Consider the following 23,936-nt stretch of genomic DNA (forward strand, 5'->3'; position numbering starts at 1 on the left):
TCAAATTGCCTCCACTACAAGGCACATATACAAACACAGTGTAACGTTTTCAGCAAGTTTTACTTTCTCACCATTTAAAGGAACAGGCCACCATTTTTGCATACTGAGATATGTTCTTACCTTAGTTGATGGGTACCTGTGCCCTCAGTCATGCACAACGACCAAAGATGTTGCATTTAGCCTCCCCATGTATTCCTATAGCTCCAAGCGGGGGTGAAATTGGAAGCTACCACGCTCTTCCATGGGCACTCACAGACCAGACAGTACGCATCAACTTGTCTAAGCTCAGGTAAGAACATATCTCAGTATGGAAGAACTGTGTGCCCTCAGTCACGCAAAACAACCGAAGATGTTAGCAATTGGCCTCTCCCAACATATTCCTATAGCTCCAAACGGGGTGAAGTTAGAAGCGACCGCGCTCTTCCACGGACACACACAATTACGTAATCAACTCAAAAAGCTCAGGTAAGAACATTTCACAGTATGGAAAAACGGTGGCCTATTTCTTTAAACTCACCGGGGCTCTTTGGAATGAGCAGGGAAATGCCAAAGAGTACCTCACCCCCGGGCAGGTTAACATGTAGGCTAGTTCAGAAGAATTCGCCAGTCACCAACTCCCTTACAAAGTTCAGCTACAAGAACAAACCCCCACCACCGCTGCTGAAATGCTCATAACTAGGAGTGTGACAATATATCGATTTTCCGATATATCGCGATATTTTGTGGGACGATACGATACCGATATCGATACTTTGATGCTCCACTGTTTTCACAGTCAACAGAGGCCAATAATGATCAAGAATTCAGCTATTGGCATCACTACAATTTTAAGCACTTGGACCAAACACTCACATAAATATATTACTTTCAATTATAGTTTTCATAACTATAAATAAGATTAATTTGGGGTTGATTTATCAATGGACTGTGGTTTCTAGTTTATTTAAATGTAAATGAAGTGATGCCTCTGCGAGACCTATAGACCCATCTTCAGGGTGTAAGTCAGGGATCATTTATTCACACAGAAAGAGGTAAAAAAAAAAAAAAAGCACATCCAAATAAATGTAAATGAATGTTTTGTTTTTTAAACTGTGATGCATCGAAGGTTATGTGGATTATCACAGTATCGGTGCATCGTGAGGTTATCGTGAGCCATATATCGCATATCCACTCGTGAGATACCCAGAGGTTCCCACCCCTACTGATTACAGGTCAAAAATATTGGTAAGTTTGGTCAGTTCCTTGAGTAAAAAAAGGCATCTCTACACTGCGTTCCAAATTATTATGCAAATGACATTTTTCTAAGATTTTCTAAATTGTCAACTCAAATGAGAGTCAGCATAATTTTCAAGTCTCTACCTGGTAGAGGATCATTTAAATGTGGTGGAAAAAATTTCCTAGTGATAACAGTATTTTTTTCAAAAATAAATATAGTAAAAACCTCAAAATCCACTGTTCCAAATTATTATGCAACTCATCGTTTCAATACATTTTAAAGCTTGTAATTAACTGAAAATGGTCATTTGTTGAATGTGTAGCATTAGGAGGTCATACTTACTGAAATCAAAAGCTATTTCAATCAAAAAAATATTAACAGGTCAAGTTATATTTGACCATAGGAGCCCTTGTGTGATAGCAGCTTCAAAATTCTTAAATCCATTAAAATTGTGAGTTTTGGACAGTTTCTGCTTGGATTTATTTGCAGGATGTTAGAATAGCCTCCTAGAGCTGCTGTTTGGATGAAAACTGCCTCCCACCATCATAGAAGTTTTTTTTGTTGAGGCTCCAAAGGCTCTCAACAGGGTTGAGGTCAGGGAAGGAGGGGGCCACATCATGAGTTTTTCTCCTTTTCTGCCCATAGCAGCCAGTGATGCAGAGGTTTTCTTTACAGTATGACATGGTGCGTTGTCATGATGAAGAGGATTTTGTTAGGGAAAGCACGGCTCTTCTTTTTGTACCATAGAAGACAGTGGTCAGTCAGAAACTTCACATATTTTTCAAAGGTAATTTTCACACCTTCAGGGAGCCCAAAAGGGCCTAAAGGAGCCGACCAGCTCTCTCCTCATGATTCTGGCCCAAAACATGACTCCTCTACCTCTTTACTGACGTCACAGCCTTGTTGGGACATTGTGGTCATTCACCAACCATTCACTACTCCATTGAGTTGACCATCCAGGGCTACACGGCCTCATCAGTGAACAAGACTGTTTGAAAATGAGTCTTCATGTATTTCTGAGCCACTGCAGCCGTTTCTGTTCATCAGCATTCAATTAACCATTTAGGGGAGGCCCGGATAGAAGGTTTATGCACAACTGCAGCCTCTGGAGGGTCCTACACCTTGATGTTCGGGGGACTCCAGAGGCACCTAACAGCTTCAAATACCTGTATGCTGCTTTGTAGCATCTGTTCTAATAATCTGATGTGTTTGTCTGGCAGAAACCGTCCATATTGTGCCTTTATCTGCATAAACCCGAGTGTGTCTGAATCATCCACAAATCTCTTATCAGTTCGATGATTACGCTTAATCTTTCATGAAATATCGAAGGTTTTCATACCTAGACCAAGGCATTCAACTATTTCAAGCTTTTCATCAGCAGAAAGACCCTTTTTCTTTCCCATATTGCTTGAAAATGATGATCTGCATAATAAAGTGGAACACCCTTTTTCAGTAGTTTTTCCCTTAACTGGGCTTAACCTGAAAACTAATTATCCCAGGTCTCTGAGATTAATGTCAGTGATTCATAGAGCCCCGAGACACGATACCATCCACAAGTTTCATTATTTTTTTATTTTTTTTTACCTTTTTGACACAAAAATACAATTTGCATAATAATTTGGAACGCAGTGTAGTTTTACCCCACCGCTGACAAATTAAGTTCAAAGACAGAGAAATATAATATAGCGGCTTAGGATTGGGAACTCGGTGTCCCTTTGTCACGACTCACATAATGCCCCTCTCACACAAAAGAGACGCCTCTGACCCCATTTAAACTCTTTTTGTCATGCAGTGTCTTGACTTAATCCCATCAGTTTGTTGGGAGAAAATATCATTGAAGTTGCTTTACACGTTATCAACCCGAGGCAAACCGCCGCCTTGAGCTGATGAAATCCCTCTCACATTTAATGAAACGGAAAAAAAAACTCCAATCCCAATCAGGATTACACACAAACACCAAGAGAGATTTTAAGGTTGACGACAAAGACAGGCCGTGATAACGCTGTACCCAACGGTTGGTTTCTTTGTAGTAACTGATCAAAATAATCTGAATGTTTACAAGGTGGCTGCATCATCAGTGGCTTGCTGTTATCGATTACACTGCGGAACGTCAAAACAAAGAAATAATGTTGAGCAAATTAGGATATTATACAAGAGTTTGGTCATTTCAATTTATGACAACGATTAAATCTTCAAAGGAGGTTCTTGAGTCATCTTCTGTACTCTATGGAAGATAAGATGGACAACTCCTGTACGACTGAGAGCCTACACAGACATTGACAGCGATTAAAGTGTTAATCTGAATTATAAATAAACCAATGGCCAAAATTTTGTGGCCAAAAAACATGGTTTTAGTTTTATTCCAAGCAGTCAACTGTGTCAATTGCTACCCTCTAAACATTTTCTTTGCACTTGGTTTCATTACCTGACCAAACCTCCAATAACTTAAAGGTGCAATATGCAACTTTTTATGTGAGAAAAAACAGTTACTAAATGTGCGGAATTGACTTTGTAGTGACCCAGCAGCTGAGTGGTCAGCATGGCACCTTTACCTTTGATCACGGTGGTCTCTGCAACGCTCCAGGATCAATTGTTTTGTCGATTTTCTGGTGAGAGGGTCCGTCAGAAGTTAAAACCTTCCAAAACAATTGATCCTGGAGCGTCCCACTGTGAATGAAAGTAAAGGCTGTGCTGATCACTCATACAGCCGCTGGGTCACTACAAGGTAAAATCTGTACAAATATAAACTATTTTTTCCACATAAAAAGTTGCATAATGCCCCTTTAATGTGCAACAGATAAGACAATATTCTTATGCACATAAAGAATAGACAATATCATCAAAACCATTGCTATGCAAACGTACTGAACCACTGGGTCATGAGCGACTTAGTTCTTTCCTTGGAATAAGGAAGGGCGAAAAAGGCTGGCTCGAGAATCAAAGCTCTCTGCTCTGTGTAATTTACATGTGGGGAGCATAATGAGACCGTTTCCATGTCAATATTGGTTCAGAACATAGATATTGCAACATTTTCTAATGTGTTACTAAAAATTGCCACTTCACTGGGGCGAAAATCTACCACCAAGACTCACCACCAAGTAATACTTTGAAGAAAAAAACAAACATGAAAACTTGTCAAGCGTGCTCAGGGACTTGCCTCCACTCTTCAATGCCACGGCACATTAGCAAAATTCATCTCACTAAATATATTCAGACTAAAAAGGGCCTGATTTGGTGGCTGAGCGGACTTAAGCTGACATGACATAACCACAGATGTTTGACAAGCAGCGTGTAAAGAGATCCACAGTTCAAGTCAAAACCCTCAGTACAGGGCCAGCACCAGCAGCAAATGAAGCTTTAAGCTTGGCCAAAGCCGTCCTCCCTGCACACTCAATTTAAGATCTTATTTTTACCACGGTCTAAGTTTCCACAAAGCCCCCGAGCACGATAAAATCAATGCCTCGCACTTCCCCGCCTTGATCACAGTCAATCTCCTCTATAAGCTCCAGACCGACAATGAGGCACTTTTGACGGGTGAGGCCTAATCCCGCTACCGTTTTACACCCACCACCAAACACATTTCTTTTGACCCGGTAATTCACTTTTGAATCAGCCTCCATCTTGGTGTGGTATGGTAAATAAAGGGCGTCGCTGCCAACATAATTTAGACGAGTAATGATTTAAAAAAAAGCATTTACTGTCCACATGCAACAGTTGACTTGCAGGCTTAAAGGAACAGGCCACCCTTTTAAACACTGAGATATGTTCTTACCTGAGCTTAGACGAGTTGATGCGTACCTGTCTGGTCTTTGTGCGTGCCCTCAGTCACGCAAAACGACCAAAGATGTTGTTAGCATTTGGCCTCTCCCAATGTATTCCTATAGCTCCAAATGGGGGTGACGTTGGAAGCGACCACGCTCTTCCACGGGCACGCACACAGACCAGACAGGTACGTATCAACTCGTCTAAGCTCAGGTAAGAACATATCTCAGTGTTTAAAATGGTGGCCTTTTCCTTTAAGTGTTGAAGCCGACGGCACATGCTTTTTCTACATACACCCAAAAACATAAAACTGTTTTTTTATGACGCCATCTATTTGCTAGCATGCCTAAACGTGACTGCTTAGGCCTGCGTAAACACATAATCCCCACTGCTGTCTACAGAGGGCGCTCCAACTTCACATTAACATTCAAAACAGACAGTCCTCCTAACAAAGTGTTCTTTCTAAACTCATAAGCCACAGTTCTGCATGACGTATTCACTTCAATGGTAGCATGTCATATTAGAAGTAGCAGTCAGTAATGCTTCGCCCACCATTTACAGACATGCATGTTTTATGAATTGGCGAATGATCGAGGGAGATCTTGTCCAAGTTGTACGCTGCTCATGCTAACCGGGATAACGTACCGGCAACATCTAGTGGGAATCGGCACTGAATGAATAAAACATCGCAGCCATGCTTTACAGTCCGCAACACGTTTCATCTTCAGCAGCAACTGTACTTGAAATAACAGCGCCAAATCAGAGCCAAATCAGGCGGCAAAGTTGGCTGACTTTTCGAAATACTGTAATATTAAGTGTTGCCCTGAAGGTGACAAAAATTCCCAGCCCGAACCAACTTAATCTTTTCTAATATAAGCAAAAAGAAAATTGCGTCCTCGCGGCACACGGCTATCTAGGGAACGGCATGGAGATTCTAATCTGACTTCTGAATTTTACATCGTACCAAGTCCCCAGAGGATTAGAGCGGAATATTTAAGATGGCTCTGTGTGACTAGACTGGTTATATACAGGTCGGCAAAAACAAATAGCTGTGACAAAAGTTGCAGAATAAAAAGTCACATAGAGGTCTGGTTTCCGCTTGACACGACTATATATTCAGCACACATAGTCACAGGCTGCATTCACACTGCCAGCCAAGTTCCTTCCTCCCAAAAAAAAAAAATCACAAAATGAAAGGGATTTTTTGATGCGGTTGTTCAGATGTAGCCGCTCGGAACAAGACCAGTGGGTACATTACTGTTTACACATGAGGGCACGGGCGCCGAATACAAATTTCGCGGCAGACTCACAAATCAAGTCTGAAGATCAGGAAATCCCTTCAGATGAGTCAACAGACAAGATACAATGTACGCTTAATGGATAACCTGCCTTTACACTGTCGGTGAATCAGTCCGCGGAGTAGGGTGGTGTTTCGCGCACTTTCTGAAAGTGAAAGAGAAACTGCCTGCAGGTTGTGGCTGAGCTATTTTCCATGTAAAAGGTTAATAATAGCCTCATTCGTCATAAATCTATTTTGAATGACACATGCTCAAATCCAAGGCCATCAAAGCTGCTCTTTCGGTGTGCGGGAGTCTGGTCCGGAGCATCGGAAGCAGAGGCACGAAAAAAATAGAGAAATACATCAGAAATTGTGGCCGTGCTGTAAGTTCTGTGCCGGGGCGACTTGTGAGGAGTCCCAGCACAGCAACAAGGCGTCCATCCATGTGTTTTATTCCTAATCTTAAAGACTGATAAGGGGTGGTTGCAGGTCTAAAACCACTCAAGTTCTTGTGAGATGCCGCCGATGTTTTTATGGACACAATAAATATGCAATAACGTACCCGGAATGTATTCCACCCCGAAAACATTGTTGCTTTGACAAGAGAGATCAGTAGGTTTGAAAAGTGTTTGTGGCCTGTGCCGCCGCATTTGAAAATGAATGTATGTACATCAAAACACTCACAGCCCACGTTAAGCTTCACGCTATGAGGCTCTGTACGGCTGATTACTGCATGGCGTATCTGCACAGTACAGCTTGTCCGTAAATCACAGCCTGTCAAATACACATCCATACATGCAGCAATACAAAAGTGAATAAGAACAACTGGGATAAAAAAAACAACAACCTTAACTTTAGGGATGGAATTTATGGTCATTTACAGCATCTGTTCAAAAGACTAGTTTTGTAATGCCTTTTAAGAACCCTGTTTGATAACTAATCACTGAAATAAACGCAATTTAAATGAAACGATTTAACGTTACAATGAGATTGGTTTCCCCCTTTTGCAATATGTGTATGTAAATGGAATTTAAAAAAAAAAGAAGAAGCTGCAACTATGCCGGCATAAATACATTTTTTTACAACAAAAAGCTTTTACTAGTGTTGCCTGCTCATTGGTATGTTTATGACCATGAAATGTTAAAGCTACACTGCGGAACATTCAAAGTTATACGTTACGTTGCAAGAGCATCTAAACTGTAGAGAAGGGTCTGAATGCAGCCGATGGAGAGGCACGTGATCAGTGGAGCTCCACTTCTCCACAGGAAATAACGTCACCTCCACAGGACAACTCTAACTTAATCTAATCCATGCTAACCCTAAACCTAACCCTAATCCTAACCTTAAGGATAGTGGTTTAAAGGCGTCTTATTGAGATTCATTCAGAGGTGACATCATTTCCTGTGGAGGTGTGGAGCTCCGCTGATCACGAGCCACTTTTTATTTGGTAATGTTACACAGTATGGCTTGAATTGATGGAATTATTCTTCATGGGTACTGACAATACTGTGTTGCTGGACTTGCTCTGCCTATAGCACTGTTTGTTCTGCCAATCAGACATCTCATGGGTATCTTCTCTGCCTCGGTTGATGCTTTAGAGCCATAATGGCCAACCCGCAGCAGCACTGTGTGGCCATGTGCATCCTATTGTACATGATTAATCGGTCTGGCCAAATGGAAAACGGAATGTCTGCGGATGCTCTGTTTGTGTGTTTGCTTGAGACGAGCGCTGCATGATCGACTGACTTTTCCTTCACACTCGGCAGCCTGCCAGGCAGATTTCTGTTGTCCAATAGACGTTAATTGACTTGATGGACTCCAATGATGTACAGTCAGTAGTCTGAGAAATGCTCTTGGACAGCCCCGCTCCTCAATAATCACAGATGGATGAGCAACTGCAGATCCGTTATTGTGGTAGAAAGAGAAACTGAGTAAAAGTGAAATTGTGCAGAAGACATGTTTTGATGGCTGAGATTTCATCTTTTATGAGTCAAGACTTCTCGCCCGATCACAACTTGACACCTGCTGTAGGGTGTGCTGAACAAACGCATAGGACATTAGGCAGGCTGTTTCACACCTCAGGGACAGTAAACATCCACAAAGAAGCCATCAACAAGCTAAGAAACATTAAGGCATCACATGCAATAGCGTGTTCACAAACAGCCATCGTGGGAATACTAGAAATGTATTCGAACTATATACAAGATATAGCCATACATTGTGAGAGCATTTACGTATATGCAGGTACACATCAGTAATTACTATTATGGGAATATATTTCTATATGTCAAATAAACACAACTTGTAAAGACTGGATTTCATTTATTTCAAATGTTTCCCCCGACTATTCGACTATGAAATTGTATTTTTCACAAATCCGAACCTCGACACACATATAGTCAACGCATGACATAAACCACTTTGAGTAGATCTGTAAGCCTATCAACTTAAAATATCCATTACCTGCACTTTCGCTTATTGTGCATGCGCTTTAGGTCGCCCGGTAAATGAAACCTGTCATCAACACAGCGGCAGCCGTTTCCGATGCTCAGAAACTACATAAAGGTATTGAATGGGCATCATTTTGAAACTAGGATTACTCTGATTCAGTAATCTCATCATACTCTTGCCCTCCCTCATTGTAAAACATGAATGCCAGCATAATTCCCCTATAGGAAAAACAAAAGTCTGTCATTACCTATTAGATTACCCCACTGCCAAATGCAATTTAGAGAAGGTCCCTCCCGGGTTAGGATTTGGTTCTTATATGATAAGCTGGGGAGCATGCAGCGTCCAATCTACTGCAAGAAATCATGTAAGAAAGCAGTGGGTAAAAAGTGTGGGTAATAAAACACACCATTCATCATTCATAGTCCTTTTCAGCTGGGTATTAGCCTTTCTTTTTTTCTTTTTTTATCCCTGAGTTAATACACAGAAGCCCCATGGGAAGTCTCCTGCTGGGAAGAAGAAGGGGAAAACGGCTGTAAAAAACACACTGTTGTACCTTGTCTTTCAAATCTTGGAAGCCTATTTGATCTCGGTGCAGTGGAGACTGGAGAGCCAACAAATACTGTAGTAGCCGTGTTTCTACACATGTGGTTTCAAACCTCTTTTATTTTACGTTTACAAAAAGACAGAGAGCTACTTATGCTTATATATTTTTAGGTGAGGTCAACCTGGAGAGGGTTTTCTTTGTACTTTGCTGTAATTGATTGTGAGGGTATCATTTTGAACTATGGATTGAAGATGTGACTCGTCGAGCATTAATGTAGAAATGTACAAAGCGTTGTGGAGCTACTTGGAAAGGACTGGAGAGACTGGAGAGCAATGTCCAGTCCATGTTATAATCATCTTCATTTTCTGTAGCTTTCAACTCGTCTTGATATAGTGTTCACGTAAAGAACATATAATGAACATAAACTTAAAGGGAGCATAGACTTCCAAGACGCTGAATCTTCCAAGCAACACAGTACTAAAAGATGTGACCAGAGTTAAGTCCACAATAAAAAAGAAGAAGAAAAGAAAAGAAAATGATTAAGGCAGTACTAAGTAACTTGTTTACCATAATAAATTATTTCTGTAGGCCCTCAGGGGGTAATACAAGTGTTAAAGGGATGATTGGGGGGTCTTTCATCTCCCCTGGGTGTCTTTGGCCAGAAAACCACAATTGCAACATTCCTGACTCTGGGTCGGAGGCCCCAATACACACTAATAGATGAAGAAGAAGCTAGCAGGCTAACGGGCGAAGCGAACTGCGGGCTAGCGCCACTTACAGAGACTAGATGCAAGTTGGTCATTTTATACTCACTACTGCCACCTCAGGTCTTGCGCGTAACTGCAGCTTCTATATTAAGCTCGTGCATGACGGCACTTCGGACCCGAAGTAACTTTTTGAGTGACAATGCAGGATTTTAGAGGCAGTTGTGGTGAATACACATTAGGACATGGCTGGAACATGTAGGGTGATGAAAATACTTAGTTTTGACATTTTTAAACTCTGTATAGTCCCTTTAAACAGTATTTACAGTCAAGTTTAAGTGAAAAATTTCCATCGTGTAATTGGATGTACAATTTCCCTCTCTCACTTTGTCTTTTCTGTCAGCATAGCGTATACTCTCCCGAATAATTAATGAGTAAAAACCACAACATGCTACGACACCTGCAGTGGCGCTTATTGGCACTGCTTTAAGGGTGAGTTAAATAATCCTTGATAATATTTAAAATTTAATTTAATCTGTTTTATAGTAGGGACAGTGTAGCTTTATGTCCATTGGAAAACACATTATTCTCTCCACTGACCTTTAAAAATTCATCTTAACCGCAGCATAATTTTTTTCATTGATATAATGAAGTCTGATTTGCCTATACGATCGTCATTCATATAAAACATCTATTCAATCCAGGTGTAATTCTCTGAGTCATTTGTGATAGCTGGATGTAGTAATGCGCGCTGTGATAAAGCGTGCAGCTCAGTCGCACTAGTACCTAATACGGCACAACTGAGAGAGTCAGGCTCGCAGCGTGACAGGCAACGATCCACCACAATGATAGGCTAATGAAACAAAGAGCCCTGGGCCAGCTGCTATGGCTACACAAGAAGACAGCGAGAGATGGGGAAAAACACATTTACAGCCGGCGAGGCTAATTTCTGCTGCATTTTCCAGACCAAAGACCATATGCTACGGCTGCAGGATTATATTGGCAATTGGACAGAAATTACAATTTAAAAAGTCGGACCCCGCAGATCACAAAGTCTGCACTTATTAAGTTTATGTAACGTAATTATGCATAAAGCCTTTTTATCATATCGCCCAACCCTGCTGCTAAGCCTGCAGGTAGGACCTCCACAAACATGTCCTTGAAGACTTCTGAATCTTTTATCGGTATAGCAGTTAATTTTTCAGTCTTAGTCCCTCAGATATGAATTGTTTACCCAAAATTTGCACGTCGAATTGCAATTACCCTCCTCACAATTAGATATTCCCCCACAAATCATGCAGCCCCGACCATTTGCGATGCACTACAGACCATTTTGCATGCCAATGGAGGAATCCTGCCAATACAGGGGAGTGGCGTTGTATACCAGTGCGTCAACAAACACGTTACACGCTTTACTGCTTCCACAAACTCCCCAAAACCGGGCCCACGCAAATAAAAGATCACTGTGTTCGCATTCCCGATTCCAGCGACAGCCCAGTGAGGCCCAGAATCCTCACGACATCTGTGTGTGAACATCAGGCCAGGCTAACAGAGGATGGGCACATGGGCGGATGGATGGCAGAGGAGCGCGTCGGTCGTTGGAGGAAGTGGCGAAAAACAGACGAGAGACGCAAATTTGTTCTGGGTTCGCAGGGAAGAGGAACAGAGCTTTGAGGACAGTACAGAGAGGAATGGGGCGATGAGCAGTCTCCAAGTCATGATGCTGAAGCTGGCATGTTGACCGACCGTGTAATAAGGCCTTTCTATGATCGGCATTTCGGGCTGAATTCCTAAAGCAAAAGGGGCATTTTGTGTGGAATTCATGTTATTCCAGTGTCTTCTTTGCTTCCTTCATCTGACGCCAGCTTAAAAGCTTTTCTGGAATGTGTAGGTCGCACATGATATTCTTCATATAAGAACATGCAATGAATGAAGGAAGTCAAATGCATTTAAGGACGGTGAAAATGCATTGGTAAAATGTAAGCGTAGCTGGAGTTAGTGTCTGACAAATACTAATCTTGAGGGATGTTTTCAAAAATTGAATTCATTTTAACGTCTTGCATTAATATGTAGTTAGACGAGCTGGCCACACATCCTATATTCCAGATGGTGTGTCTCAAAATTGAATTAAAATTATAAAATGATTGGTTGGTTCAGACGCAGGTAAAGTGGATCATGCACGGACTGTGGCTACCTTCATTATGACCGTAATGCGCACGAGTAATTTCTGAATCAGCGAACGTGGAGACATACAGCGGTGTAACGAACCTCATATTTCAAGTGCTTTGAATTATTAAGGTTCCCAGACGCTGCAGAACGAGAGTGTGCGCGCGGCCCGGATCAAAAAACCCAGCACACACTGAAGCCCCTATGTACTTGGCATGACAAGAGGAAAGAGGAGCGAGGAAGTAAAAAGAGCAAGTGTTAGGACTACACAGAGGCCAGTGTGGACAAGTGGGAGAGGCACGGACCTCGTTCACAGCTGCCAGAGGTGTGCCTGCAATGCAAACATGCCACATCCATCTCCCAGGCTAAAACAGAGGCCGAGAAGACAGGGGAACATAGACCCTTCTAGCATTGATCTGTTTAGAGTTGTACACACGCCCTGGACTGCAGATCAATGCTCTATCCTATACTATATGCTTTTCAATGAGGCAGCAACATAATGTATTGATTGTTTATTTATAATAGCTACGAGTGGTGACTTAATCCATTTTATAAGTTAAAGCAGAACTAAGTAACTCATGCCCCTGGAGGCCAAAAGCGCCACTGTAGGTGTGTTACGTTTTTTTTACTCATTAATTGTCCATGAGAGTAAATACTGCGCTGACAGAAAAGACAAAGGGAGAGAGGGATATTGTACATCCAATTACACAATGGAAATCATTTTTGTCACTCAAATTTGGCTGTAAATACTGGTTAAGTGGTGCTAGCCCGCAATTAGCTTTGCCCGTTAGCCTGTTAGCTTCTTCCTTGTGATTCTATTATTAGTCTGTATTGGGTCTTCGCCTCGGTGCATGCAAGGTTGCAATTGTGGTTTTCTGGCCAAAGACACCAGGGGGAGATGAAAGACCCCCCAATCATCCCATTAACACTTGTATTACCCCCAGAGGGACCACGAAAAGTATTGATTAAGGTAAACAAGTAACTTAGTTCTTTTTTAACAAAGTAGGATTGTGACAGATAAAATAAAACTAATCTTGGTCATATTCAGATGGCACCAAGCCCACATCCACATTGTAACCCCAACCTTCCTGTCCTCTTCCACTGATGGGTCAGACATCAAGCCTTGGCGTCAACGCAAAACCAAATCTTAATAACTTTGCCGTAGCGCTTTGGTTGAAAGGATTTGCTTCCATTTAAACTCACTACCCACAAAACCTTGCCCCGTGAGCAATGTCAGCATTTCCTTAGCTCAATCAACAAGCCAGTAACAAGGGCAAAAGAATGTATCAACAAAAAAACCCCACTAATGACACCAGGTATTACTGAAAAAAGTAGTCTTATACCGATCTTTTCACTATCCGCCTTCAACTACTTGAATAATAGTGTTTGGCCTTGGAAAAATAAACGGGAGTTTTGTGTGGTAATTATTGGCCTATTGCACTAGTTCCTCACAGCTGCATGATTGGTATGCAGGTTCAAAGCTGGACGGAAGCACTGAAAGGGCATCTGATGCTATCAAGGACAAATTAGTTGGTGTATCGGAGGAAATTCATTTTGGTATCACACCAGCCTGTGTGGGCATTCCTGGGGGGGTTTTCTCCTGGTGCGCCGGTTTTCCCTATCAACCCAAAACAGGCACAAAAAGCTAATCCTCCAGCTATAAAATCCTGACCACAAACCTATAACTCAAGATCTGAAGATGGGGCCACGGGCGCTCCTGACAAGCTGCCCCGGCGGCACTGAAGGATGGGTCAAAGGTTCCCTTGCGGGGACTGGACTGTTCAAGGTGGGCTTGTTCTGTAGAATTTAAAAGGGGATAATTCCAGTTTCAGAGATGAATGAGGCCTTATCTCCACAATAAGTATTCATTAATTCTGCTACTTCCTTTTGAACTTATATCGTTTCTCTTAATTAAAATGTCTATATCCAGAAAATGCTTATCAGACAAATGTCAAAACACAAATGTTGGCTTCTTTATTTGAGCCACTGTAACAATCTAATTAAGAGCCTGGATTGGAAACAAAAGACTGGAGTTTGTGCATTGTTTTGGCCCTGCATTTCTTCCCTGGCATTTGCGCTCTATTGTGCAACAGTAGGACATGATTTTATGGGATGCAAATACATCCCTAAATATAAATGTCATGTTTTGCCTGCGGTGGATGGGATTTTGGAGGCTGATGCCACAGACAGGAGTTGGCTTTAACCCTGTAGAAAATGCTACCAGAGTCAAAGTGAGGAGTCCATCATCTTGGTTCAATTTTCAATTTTCCAGTTTGAGGTTCATCATCAGTCCAATCTCACGCCCCTGGCTCTTTTAAAGGGGCTCCATATATCCTCTTCTAGTCATAATCCTAAATGTCATTTGACTCATTTCATTCTCAAAGTGATTCCCGGTGCAGTTAGCTGAGATTGAAGGCACTTAGATCAATCAGTGTCCACTTGTTTGTGCATTCATTAGCCCTGGCCCCAATTCCCACTGGACAACAATCAGCAGTAATCGAATGGGTTGCATACTGGCCTGATGGGATCACTCTTTTAGATGCTAAAGCTAAAGCAGTGGAGTAATTACAATGATTTAAATGAAGAAGTGAAGGGCACAGTTTTCTACATGACTACATTGTCTAATTGTATTCTATAAGGCGGAGGTTTGCGGTGACTCTGAACCTTAGCTGGAACAACTACAGTCTATTTGAGAGAAATTCGGATGCCACAATTCCAAGTGGCCCTCCCCGAGCAACTACTTGCAAGTGTAACTGCGCAATCAGGCATGTATTGTACCACATCAAGGGACACACCAGCTGAATTCAGACTGACAATAAAAAGATTCCGAAAAGCGGTCCACCAGGATGAGGGCGGGGCAATACGGCAGTAAAAATGTAATCGTGATCGGCTCCCTCTGACAAGCTGGAGCGTCTCGTCATGCTCTGAATGACTGAGTGACGCGCCAATTTAATTAGTCGGTGAAAAGTGAACTTTCAGACGCAGCGGACGGCTTTAGCTGCTTCTCAGATTAGATATAAAGACACTGAGAGCACATGAATCTGAATCTAGATTAGGTCGTTTCGAGGGTGTGCTGCCTCTCATCCAAGGTGTCATTACTATTATCTTGATTTTCCTCAAACCTGACTTGAAACTTTACTGGGAGCAGGCTATGTTTACATCTAAATCTATCTACATATGAGGAAGTGTAATAATAACTGAGAGAGAACTGCACAAATACCCTGGTTTAATCCTAAAAACAATATTTGGATTACACAGTGAATCTTCTTATATTGTAGTCCGTCCTCTCCAGCGTTTTGACCCGCCAGACGACGAGTAAGTCTCCCCTGCATGCCCCTGCCTGTCATAGGTGTCTTTGCAAACAGCTGCCCATCGAAGCGCAGAGAGCGGGCTGCTTTTATTTTCTCAGCTTTGGCTTAAGGTGCCGAAACACCACTTAATCTGGGCGAGGAGGGTCGCTTAGGTCACTGCGCCCCGGGACCACCTCCGCATATCCACACAAACACGACCACTGCTGTGTAAGTCCCCGCTGAACACGCTGCTTTCAGCTACTCCGACTGTGATTTTGAAGTTAAACGCCTAAATGCACAGGCGTCTGACACTATGGGTTGCCCACTTAAGGGACGTCTCTTGCACATTTGGGAATGGAATGCGACAAAATGTTCTTTCTATAAGGTAAGGTTTCACCGAGGAGTCGTGAATGACACTGATTAAGTCGTGGCTCACTGTTCAATGATCCTGAGCCATAATTCGCTGACAGTTTCATTAGAATCAACATACATACAAACTTCTCATCCTGAAAGAAAAAAAAAATATTATAAACTTAATAATGTTTTGAGTTCTAGCCCCGGGGACTTTGCAAATGACTTTTCTTTAGAGTTACTTCATGGCTACCTTCTGTCCTATCCGTCCCACTCTCTTAATTGAGTGAGTTTCCTCTGTGTGTGTGCACTTGATTAAGGAGCAGTACAAAGTAATGACTTGTGGGACTTACACACAGTCGATTCACCGCTGCACGCCTCAAACGGAACATATTTATGCTACAAGGGCGGAGCGCAGAGGAACGTGGCCTCCGGGGTTACGCTGTTGAACCAGAAGCTGCTTTGGCAAGTGGCGCAAACGAGGAAGAAGGTTCTTTTCAGTTCCAGTCGACTGAGGAACAGTTTCGTACACAGGGCCATCGGGAAGCTGAACTCCCTGCCCTCCCTACCACCCCCCGCTCCACAATCAAGGATGAGAGAAGCATGATTTCAAACCCTTCACATGGTTTGACAAATAAAAAAATCTTGAATCTTGAATCTTTTAAGTCCTTTATTTGATTGTGGACATGACGCCAATGCTTTTCATATAAAGAGTCAGGGAAATTATGAATAAATATTGGTTATCAAATGCCAATAGAGTTTGAGCATCTGCCGATATCCGATATTTACCGATACCAAGAGACTTTCTTAAGTGTCTTTCTCTGGGTGAAAAATGTAGTTGACTCTTCTCTATTGTAAGATTAATAAAGTCATATTTCATTGTCATGTTACAGATCAATTATCAATTATATGAGAGCCAAAACTATAGTATCTGTTCAGCGTTGGATATTTGTAGTCGATAACCGATATCGTACTTTTTCCAGTATCGGCTCCGATGTCCATCCCTATTGGAAGCGCACACATTTTATTAGTCAACACTCCACCTGTGTCTGAATTCAAACCAGCTGTCCTAAAAAGTTTGAAATTGCACCATCATTATTGTGTTTGGGGACTTGGAAAGCAAAAGTGCCATTTAGAGACAATAATTGCGCTTCTCATTTCCTTTATGGATGTTTCGGTCATTGTTCTGTGCGTCTGTGTCTGTGGGCTATAATCCTCAGTCTTTCTTTCTTTCTTTCTTTCTTTCTTTCTTTCTTTCTTTTTTCTTTTTTTTTTACGTCAGAGATAAGGTGCAATGTCTCGATGTAATAGACCAGACCCAAATATGACGCAAAAAAACGACTCTTTCATTGCGCGTTAGTCATCCGGAGCGTTTGGACTTTTCAAAGGCCAATGGCAGATGCTACTATTTAGCAGGAGTGAGCGAAACAAGCTGATTCATCCCGGGGCGAGCTCTCCCATTCACAAAAACGGGGCGATGTGTGGGAAACGGTTAACGGAGCAGCTGCAGATGCCAGACACTATTCATTTTTTTTTCCCGGATTGAATTTATAAGTTTTATCTCCTTTAATTATGCAAATCAAATGCCACAGATATTTCCTGTCAAAATGGAGGAGGCAGAGTTGTTTCCCTCTCAGCCAACTTTCAGTCAGGAGTGGGCGCGAGACGAAACAGCGCAAATTCGATTTTACAGCTAATCTTCCTTTCAAAGATGCAAGATTTCATTCATCAGGCAAAAAACAGTACGACCAACCGTCTGATATGCTGCTTTTTCTTTCACATCACCACCAGGTTCAAGTTTTCTCTTACAACCTTTATTTCTCAGAGAGCTACTCATGGCTATTTAAGGCTGGAGATGTTCTTATTCATATAATATGCCATTCATTTCTTGCTTCCCGTAGACGAACTTTGAAGATGAAATGTTCTGTCTACATCCGCAACAGGAGACATGATGAAGAGATATAGTCTATGCACTTCACCTGTCTGAGATGCTTGATTAGTAGTATTGTTCGTAGTATCTTTAAGGCGGGATAATGCCTTTGATAATAACTCATCCTCACACAACCAGAGCAGCTTTAAAGCTTTAAATCGATGGACCAACTGACAGTGGGAGGATGAGATTCATGCGCTTCGGAACGACTGCGACAGTGTATGATCATGTCCGGAGCTACCTTGAAATTTATCATGATTATAAATTTAAAGGGACTATACAGAGTTTCAAAATGTTATGAATGTTAATGTTAAGTATTTTGCTCCCACTACATGTTCCAGCCATGTTCTAAGGTGTAGAATTAGCTCAGACCTGTTCACCACAACTGCCTCTAAAATGCTGCACTGTCTCTCAAAACGCTGTTACTTAGGGTTTGAAGTGCCGTCAAGCACGAGCTTAATATAGAAGGTGCAGTTACACGTATGACCTGAGGTGGCAGTAGTGAGTATAAAATGGCCAACTTGCATCTAGCCCCTTAAAGCTCTTAACCCCCACCTGAACTGATTTTCTAATAGCGGAAATATATGCGAAAAAAAGCAAAATAGCGACAAAAACGAGGAGAAAAACGCAATAAAAAAGTGACGACAAGAGAGTGGCAAAAATGTGAAGAAAAAAACAACAAAAACATGACTAAACAGTGATGAAAAAGCCAAGAAAAAGTGACAAAAGTGCGACAAAAAAAATGCCAGAAAAGCAAGAATAACACAATAAATAAGCGGTAAAAACGTGACGGAAACACAACCAGAAAGCACACAAAAAAAGCTATTAAAAAGCAAAGAAAAATCAACTAAAAAAATGGCTAAAAACCTACAAAAACACTACTAAAAAGACACGGAAACATGACAAAAACGTTACAGTCAGTCTTGTAGGTCTTCGTTTTCAAATGAGGCGTTACACTGGCCTATAGGGTGTCAGCTCTCAGGTCAATAAGCTTTCAGATTTGGGTAAAGCCGAACTGCATTTAAAGCCGCGCTCGGTTAAGGTGGAGGATAGTTATACTTTGTCTCAACTACACACAAAGCAGGAAGATGAACTGAAATAAACAAACCTGGGGCTGATGCTGTGTCCTCGCTTACTGCAACCAATGATCCAACAGCAAAAGCGATACCAAACGAGACCATATGCTAGGACTGGCTGTAGTTGGTGGACAAGTATTCACCTCATGAGTAGGACTGAACGATATTGAAGTAGCTTGCAATATGCGATACGGCTTAGCAATATTGTGATATGTTCCATTCTAAATAAATACAAATCATAAGTAAGTTAGTAAATGCTTAAGGGAATAGGCCACCATTTTTACATACTGAGATATGCTCTCACCTTAGCTTAAACCAGATGATGTGTAACTGTTTGGTCTTTGTGCAAATGTTGCTAGCATTTAGCCTCTCGCAGCATAGGTATAGCTCCAAACTGGGGTGAAGGGACAAAAAGGTGTGCTATGTTGTAAGGCATAATAATACAGGAGCACTTCAACGTCAGTGCAGTATTGTCGAAGTGCTCCTAAGGTATTATCACGCCTTAGTACCCCTTTTTTTTTATCTGCTCAGAAAATCGACATGTTTAATTTTGTGTAACTAGACTTGGATCACGTAACTTTTCACGTAACTGTACTTAAATATTGAAACGTGGAAGAACTTGGTAGCTTCTAGCTTCACCCCAGTTTGGAGCTATACCTTTGCTGGGAGAGGCTAAATGCTAACAATATTTGCGTGACTGAGCGCACACACAAAGACCAGACAGTAACGCATCAACTTGTCTAAGCTCAGGTAAGAACATATCTCAGTATGTAAAAAACCTAACTAACTAAAAATAAGTAAAAGTTCAATGCATTGTTTGTTTTTGGCTGAATTTGGAAAAAAAAAATCGATCTCAGTCAGATGAAGACTTTAGTGATGTTGCAATATATTGCCTCTTCTTGCGATACGGACATCACATCACCGAATATCGAGACAAGATTTCTTTTGCGATACATTGTGCACCCCTACTCTTGAGCAAAAATATTGCATGTACCTTTAGACACAGCTACACAAAGCAAAACTCTAAATTCATGTTGACCATTCATCTCTACATCCAAAATCTTACATGGAATGTGTCACTCGGATTCATCACTCCACACAAAGGCTCAAAGAGGGATACTGGATGACTACTGAGCATCTAAACTCATTGATAGGATTATACTCGGACTAAGCTTGGTCTAAATTTTAAACTAGGGCTAAGCCAGTCTACAATTGGACTAAACCATAATCCAATTAGTTCTAAGCCAGGACTAATCCAAAAGAGGTCAAAAGCATGACTAAAATATAGACTAACAAGGCAGGAGGAGGGGTCTGAGTCTCTTAATTCAAGAACCACTGCCTTAGACTTGAACAAACAAATATATTATCTTAAAACATCTTAATGGAAGGCCCTCTCCATATCCAATTAGGCACACCAAAATTCAGAAGAAAAACGAGCTTCTCTCTGTTTTCTCCTAAGGGCAGTAAAAGGAGACCAGATTTCTGCCCATTTGTTCCGCCATTACTTTAGCTACATCCATGCAATGCAAATCCACAATGTTTGTAGCGGTTCCACTCTGAATTTCATCAAAAAAGGCAATGAATTTTAAGGCAACTCGGTGTCAACCCAGATGTCACGAAAAGAAACAGCAGAGGGTCGATGACAGTAAATTGCCGATGGAAAATAGTAAGTGCGCACAGACAGACAATCGATAGGTGCAGCGGGAGGAGGCCAGGGCGTGTGGCACAGCTCCCCGGCTCGTGTTTGTTATTCATTCATAGCTGCGCGACAGGAGGCCCACGGTGCACGCTTACACAAAGGCCCCCGAACAAGAACGGAACAGCTCCAAAAACATTACTTACCGGGAGTGAAGTTGTAGCTGGCGGAAAATCCCACCGCCTCCAGTTCTCCGTCGGTGACAAACTTTATCCACAGGTACCTCCCACTACTCCTGATGTCGGGAGGACTATGCTGCCCACAGTAGCGTCCGAGGATGGGGCTGAAGGCAAACGGGCCGTCCCTGACTTCGATGTTGTCAAATTTACATTCCCAGGACGACTCGATGGAGTAATTCTCCTCAAAGTGTAGATCGATGCACTGCCTTGGCGGAGCTGCGGGACACAATTCAAATAATTACAGGGGCATAGGCGGAGAGCGGGCAGTGAAGAATTAGGCCGACATTGACGACCATTCAAGTTGCAGCGTTATCAACACACCCACACGCTCAATACAGATCTCCATGTGGCGCTTAGTCGATGCAACGGGACAAAAGCCTGACAGGTATAATGACAGAGGAATTGGTTTATTTGTGCCAATTGCTTTTTCATTTGAACTGAAGAGTTAAAGTTACAATTTCCCTTTTATTATATGTGCTTGCTCTGTGGTGTGGTGTGGAACGTGCTTATCATCTTTGTTGCACATAAAGTAATCCTATAGCTACTATGGGCCAGATGTAGGATCCACAGAGTACTGTCTAAAGAGTTATGGAATCATAGAGTTGAGGGTTGAGAGATGCAAGGTGCTGAGTAGTGAGTAACAATAATGTCCTCAGACCCATAGGATCAGAGATGTAAATGCCAATTTGTCTTAAATGGACTTAAATAGCGCTTTTCTACCTTCATCAAGCCCAAAACACTTAATGGAATCTCATCTTAGACAAAAATGACTTTAAAGTGCTTGAATTATCAGGAATTGTTCTGATTTTGAGAGGGTTTGGACTATTGTATTGCCAATGGAACAAGACCGTTTTTTGTGATGTCTTGATCTTTTGTCTCATTTCAAGTTGTTTGTGTGTGTCTTGTTTAAGCTTTCAAGTTCATTTCTCATTCTTGTCCAAACCTACTCAAAATCAGCATTAAAGGTCTTATTTCAAGCCATTTTTCTAAGATAAGATGTTTTCCAGTGAAGGAACCAGTCACCCATTCACACTCTCAAATATCAATGTATGCAGACACTGGAGGCAAGGTGGGCGAAGTGTCATGTCACCCAATGACAGTGTGCACCTTCAGGAAGCAGGATTCAAACCTTCTGATCATGAGACGACCCGCTCTATCTGTAAATCCAGTTTGATATGCCTTTTGATGCAGTATCTTCACCTACTTTGACGATCTATGAAGGTGTTGGGTGGTCAGAGGATCCAATGGTAATGATTGGCAGCCTTTCTTTCATCCGTCTACCCTCTGGCAACACACACAGCTTACCACAATCGACCGCCTGTGTTGTTCAGAGGAATCCCATATACTACAACCCTGTTTGCAACTCAAAACATGGGCCATGGTGACATAACAGTACCACATATATGTCGAAGAGGTCCTCCCCATATGGATAAATAGAGTACTTTTGGCAATAGGTCGATACTTCACAATCCTCTGTCCCCACTGTGTTTATTGGGATATGGTGACGCACTTACAATCGTACGCTGTTGGTCATAAAATCAAGGTGCACCCCCGTCAGTTGAGAACCATTGCTTTACAGTGATGGCATAGTTCACTCAAAATTGATTTTCCGGTTAACTGGTCCCGCTTACCTTCAAGGATGTAGACGCACTCGGTGTCTGGGGGGTATTTGTTGGGGTAATTGGGAGAAGTGAACAATCCTCCATCTGGTTCCTTCACCCATGTCCCGCACTGACCCGCAGGCTTCACTCCAGAATTGTTTTTCACTGCTAAAGCAATATACAGCCGATCATAATAAACCTTGCGGAATAGGCCAAACAAACATCGGATTTATCTGTTCTATAGGGGGGGGGGGTCATTTTTACCTGCAAGTTCCTTCTTCGTTGCCCCAGACAACCCAAGTATGAGGAGACTTACAGCAACAACTGGAAGAAAGGGAGCAAAAATGGTGACACAGAAGATTTTCCCTTTGCATCAGCTTCATTCCGGCTTTTTTGAGATTTGACTCAGCATGGGGTAAATGATGGATTAACAGTTTCATGTCCATCATTGCCAGCTATTAATTAGTGCTATCAGGAATGTGCTGCGTCCATTGTCTTTTGGACACAGGCGAACGGTTACACGACTATAAGTGCATCTCAGTAAGAGTTTGATTGTTTTATATTCAGAAAACAGTTCTTTACCATTAAGGCAACTTCAAACACTCCAGTCGTTATTTAAGTCTAAGTATAGCCTACTTTTTCTGTCACACGCGTTTTGCTGAGATTTGAATAGCTTAAGGACTTGGGGCTATTTCTAATCTATTTCGTTTCATGTTTGAGCGTTTCCGAGCGATAAATCAGAGAAAGAACAGCGGATGCCTTACCGTGATGCAAGCAGCGTCCATGTACCATGTCTATTCCTTTCACAAACCGCTTCAGGTCCAACTAATTCCATTTAGATTTACAAATACTGGGAGAAGAAAAAAAAATAAAGATTTGAAAAGAGTTTGCGGAGATTCACAGAGCGCCCATGCCATACACTCTGTGCTAGGGAAAAAAAACAAACAAACAAAAAAAATTACTCCTGAAAAATATAGTTTGGAAAGATCTGTCCTCTTCTGTAACTAATCAGCAGTTTCGTATAAAACCAAACGCTTCCATCCAAACGTTTCCAGAACCCCGGGGTGCTTCTGATGCACTAATAGGATTAATAGTCCCGTCATGAGCACCTTCTAATCGCTCCACCTTTGCGCCCTTCTTTTTAAAAATATCATGGGCAATCTCGTCTGGTCCCCTTATCAAGAAGAGACTGGGTCCTGTAGAAGCACGTAAAGCCACGCTGAAGTCATCCTCGGTGCCGCGTCGTTCCTGCGTAAAAATCCTTTGGAGCCTCCTCCTGTGTTCCTCAAAAGCGTGCAGCCCCGTGTCTTGGCTCCTCTCATCTGGAGAGTCCCCGCACCAAGCGAGAGTTATGTACGATCTCTCCCCCCTCCTCCCCCGGTCCATTCACCACCACTACAGCCGTCCAATGCGCCACGAGCCACGCGCACTTCTCAGGCGTGCGCAAAAGAACTTCGGGTGTCTTTGGATTGGACACATTTACGAGAGCAGCAGTTTAGAGAGTTCACTACGGAAGTAATTCTGAATAGTAAATTTCAACACGTGCGTACATGAATCCACCAAAAAAATACGTGGAAATGTCACCGTTGTGTCGAACAAAAGAGACCGAAAGGAAGTGCATTGAATGAAACAGAAACTTATTGAATAAAAGCAGTTGAATAATTTATGCTTTTTTCTTTTATTCCTTTTTT

The 23,936-nt window shown here is 42.1% G+C and overlaps 1 protein-coding gene across 6 annotated transcripts in view; it reads right to left on the bottom strand.

Moving 5' to 3' along the window:
- The window catches only part of neto1l (neuropilin (NRP) and tolloid (TLL)-like 1, like), a 70,851-nt gene extending 47,190 nt beyond the window's left edge, over window positions 1-23,661 (bottom strand). For 3 of the 6 annotated variants that reach the window (XM_079575822.1, XM_079575819.1, XM_079575820.1), the window contains exons 1-4: window positions 23,010-23,658; window positions 22,510-22,569; window positions 22,276-22,413; window positions 20,612-20,860 (exon numbers count right to left, since the gene is read on the bottom strand). In XM_079575822.1, coding sequence (XP_079431948.1) covers window positions 20,612-20,860; window positions 22,276-22,413; window positions 22,510-22,569; window positions 23,010-23,037 — 475 coding nt within the window. In that variant the 5' untranslated portion in view covers window positions 23,038-23,658. Of the gene's footprint in view, window positions 1-20,611; window positions 20,861-22,275; window positions 22,414-22,509; window positions 22,570-23,009 lie in introns of all 6 variants that reach the window. The other 3 variants (XM_079575821.1, XM_079575818.1, XM_079575817.1) reach the window with 3 other exon arrangements.
- Window positions 23,662-23,936: the final 275 nt, after the last annotated feature.

Source organism: Gobius niger (assembly GCF_951799975.1).
Source record: "Gobius niger genome assembly, chromosome: 18".
NCBI classification, from domain to species: Eukaryota; Metazoa; Chordata; class Actinopteri; order Gobiiformes; family Gobiidae; genus Gobius; species Gobius niger.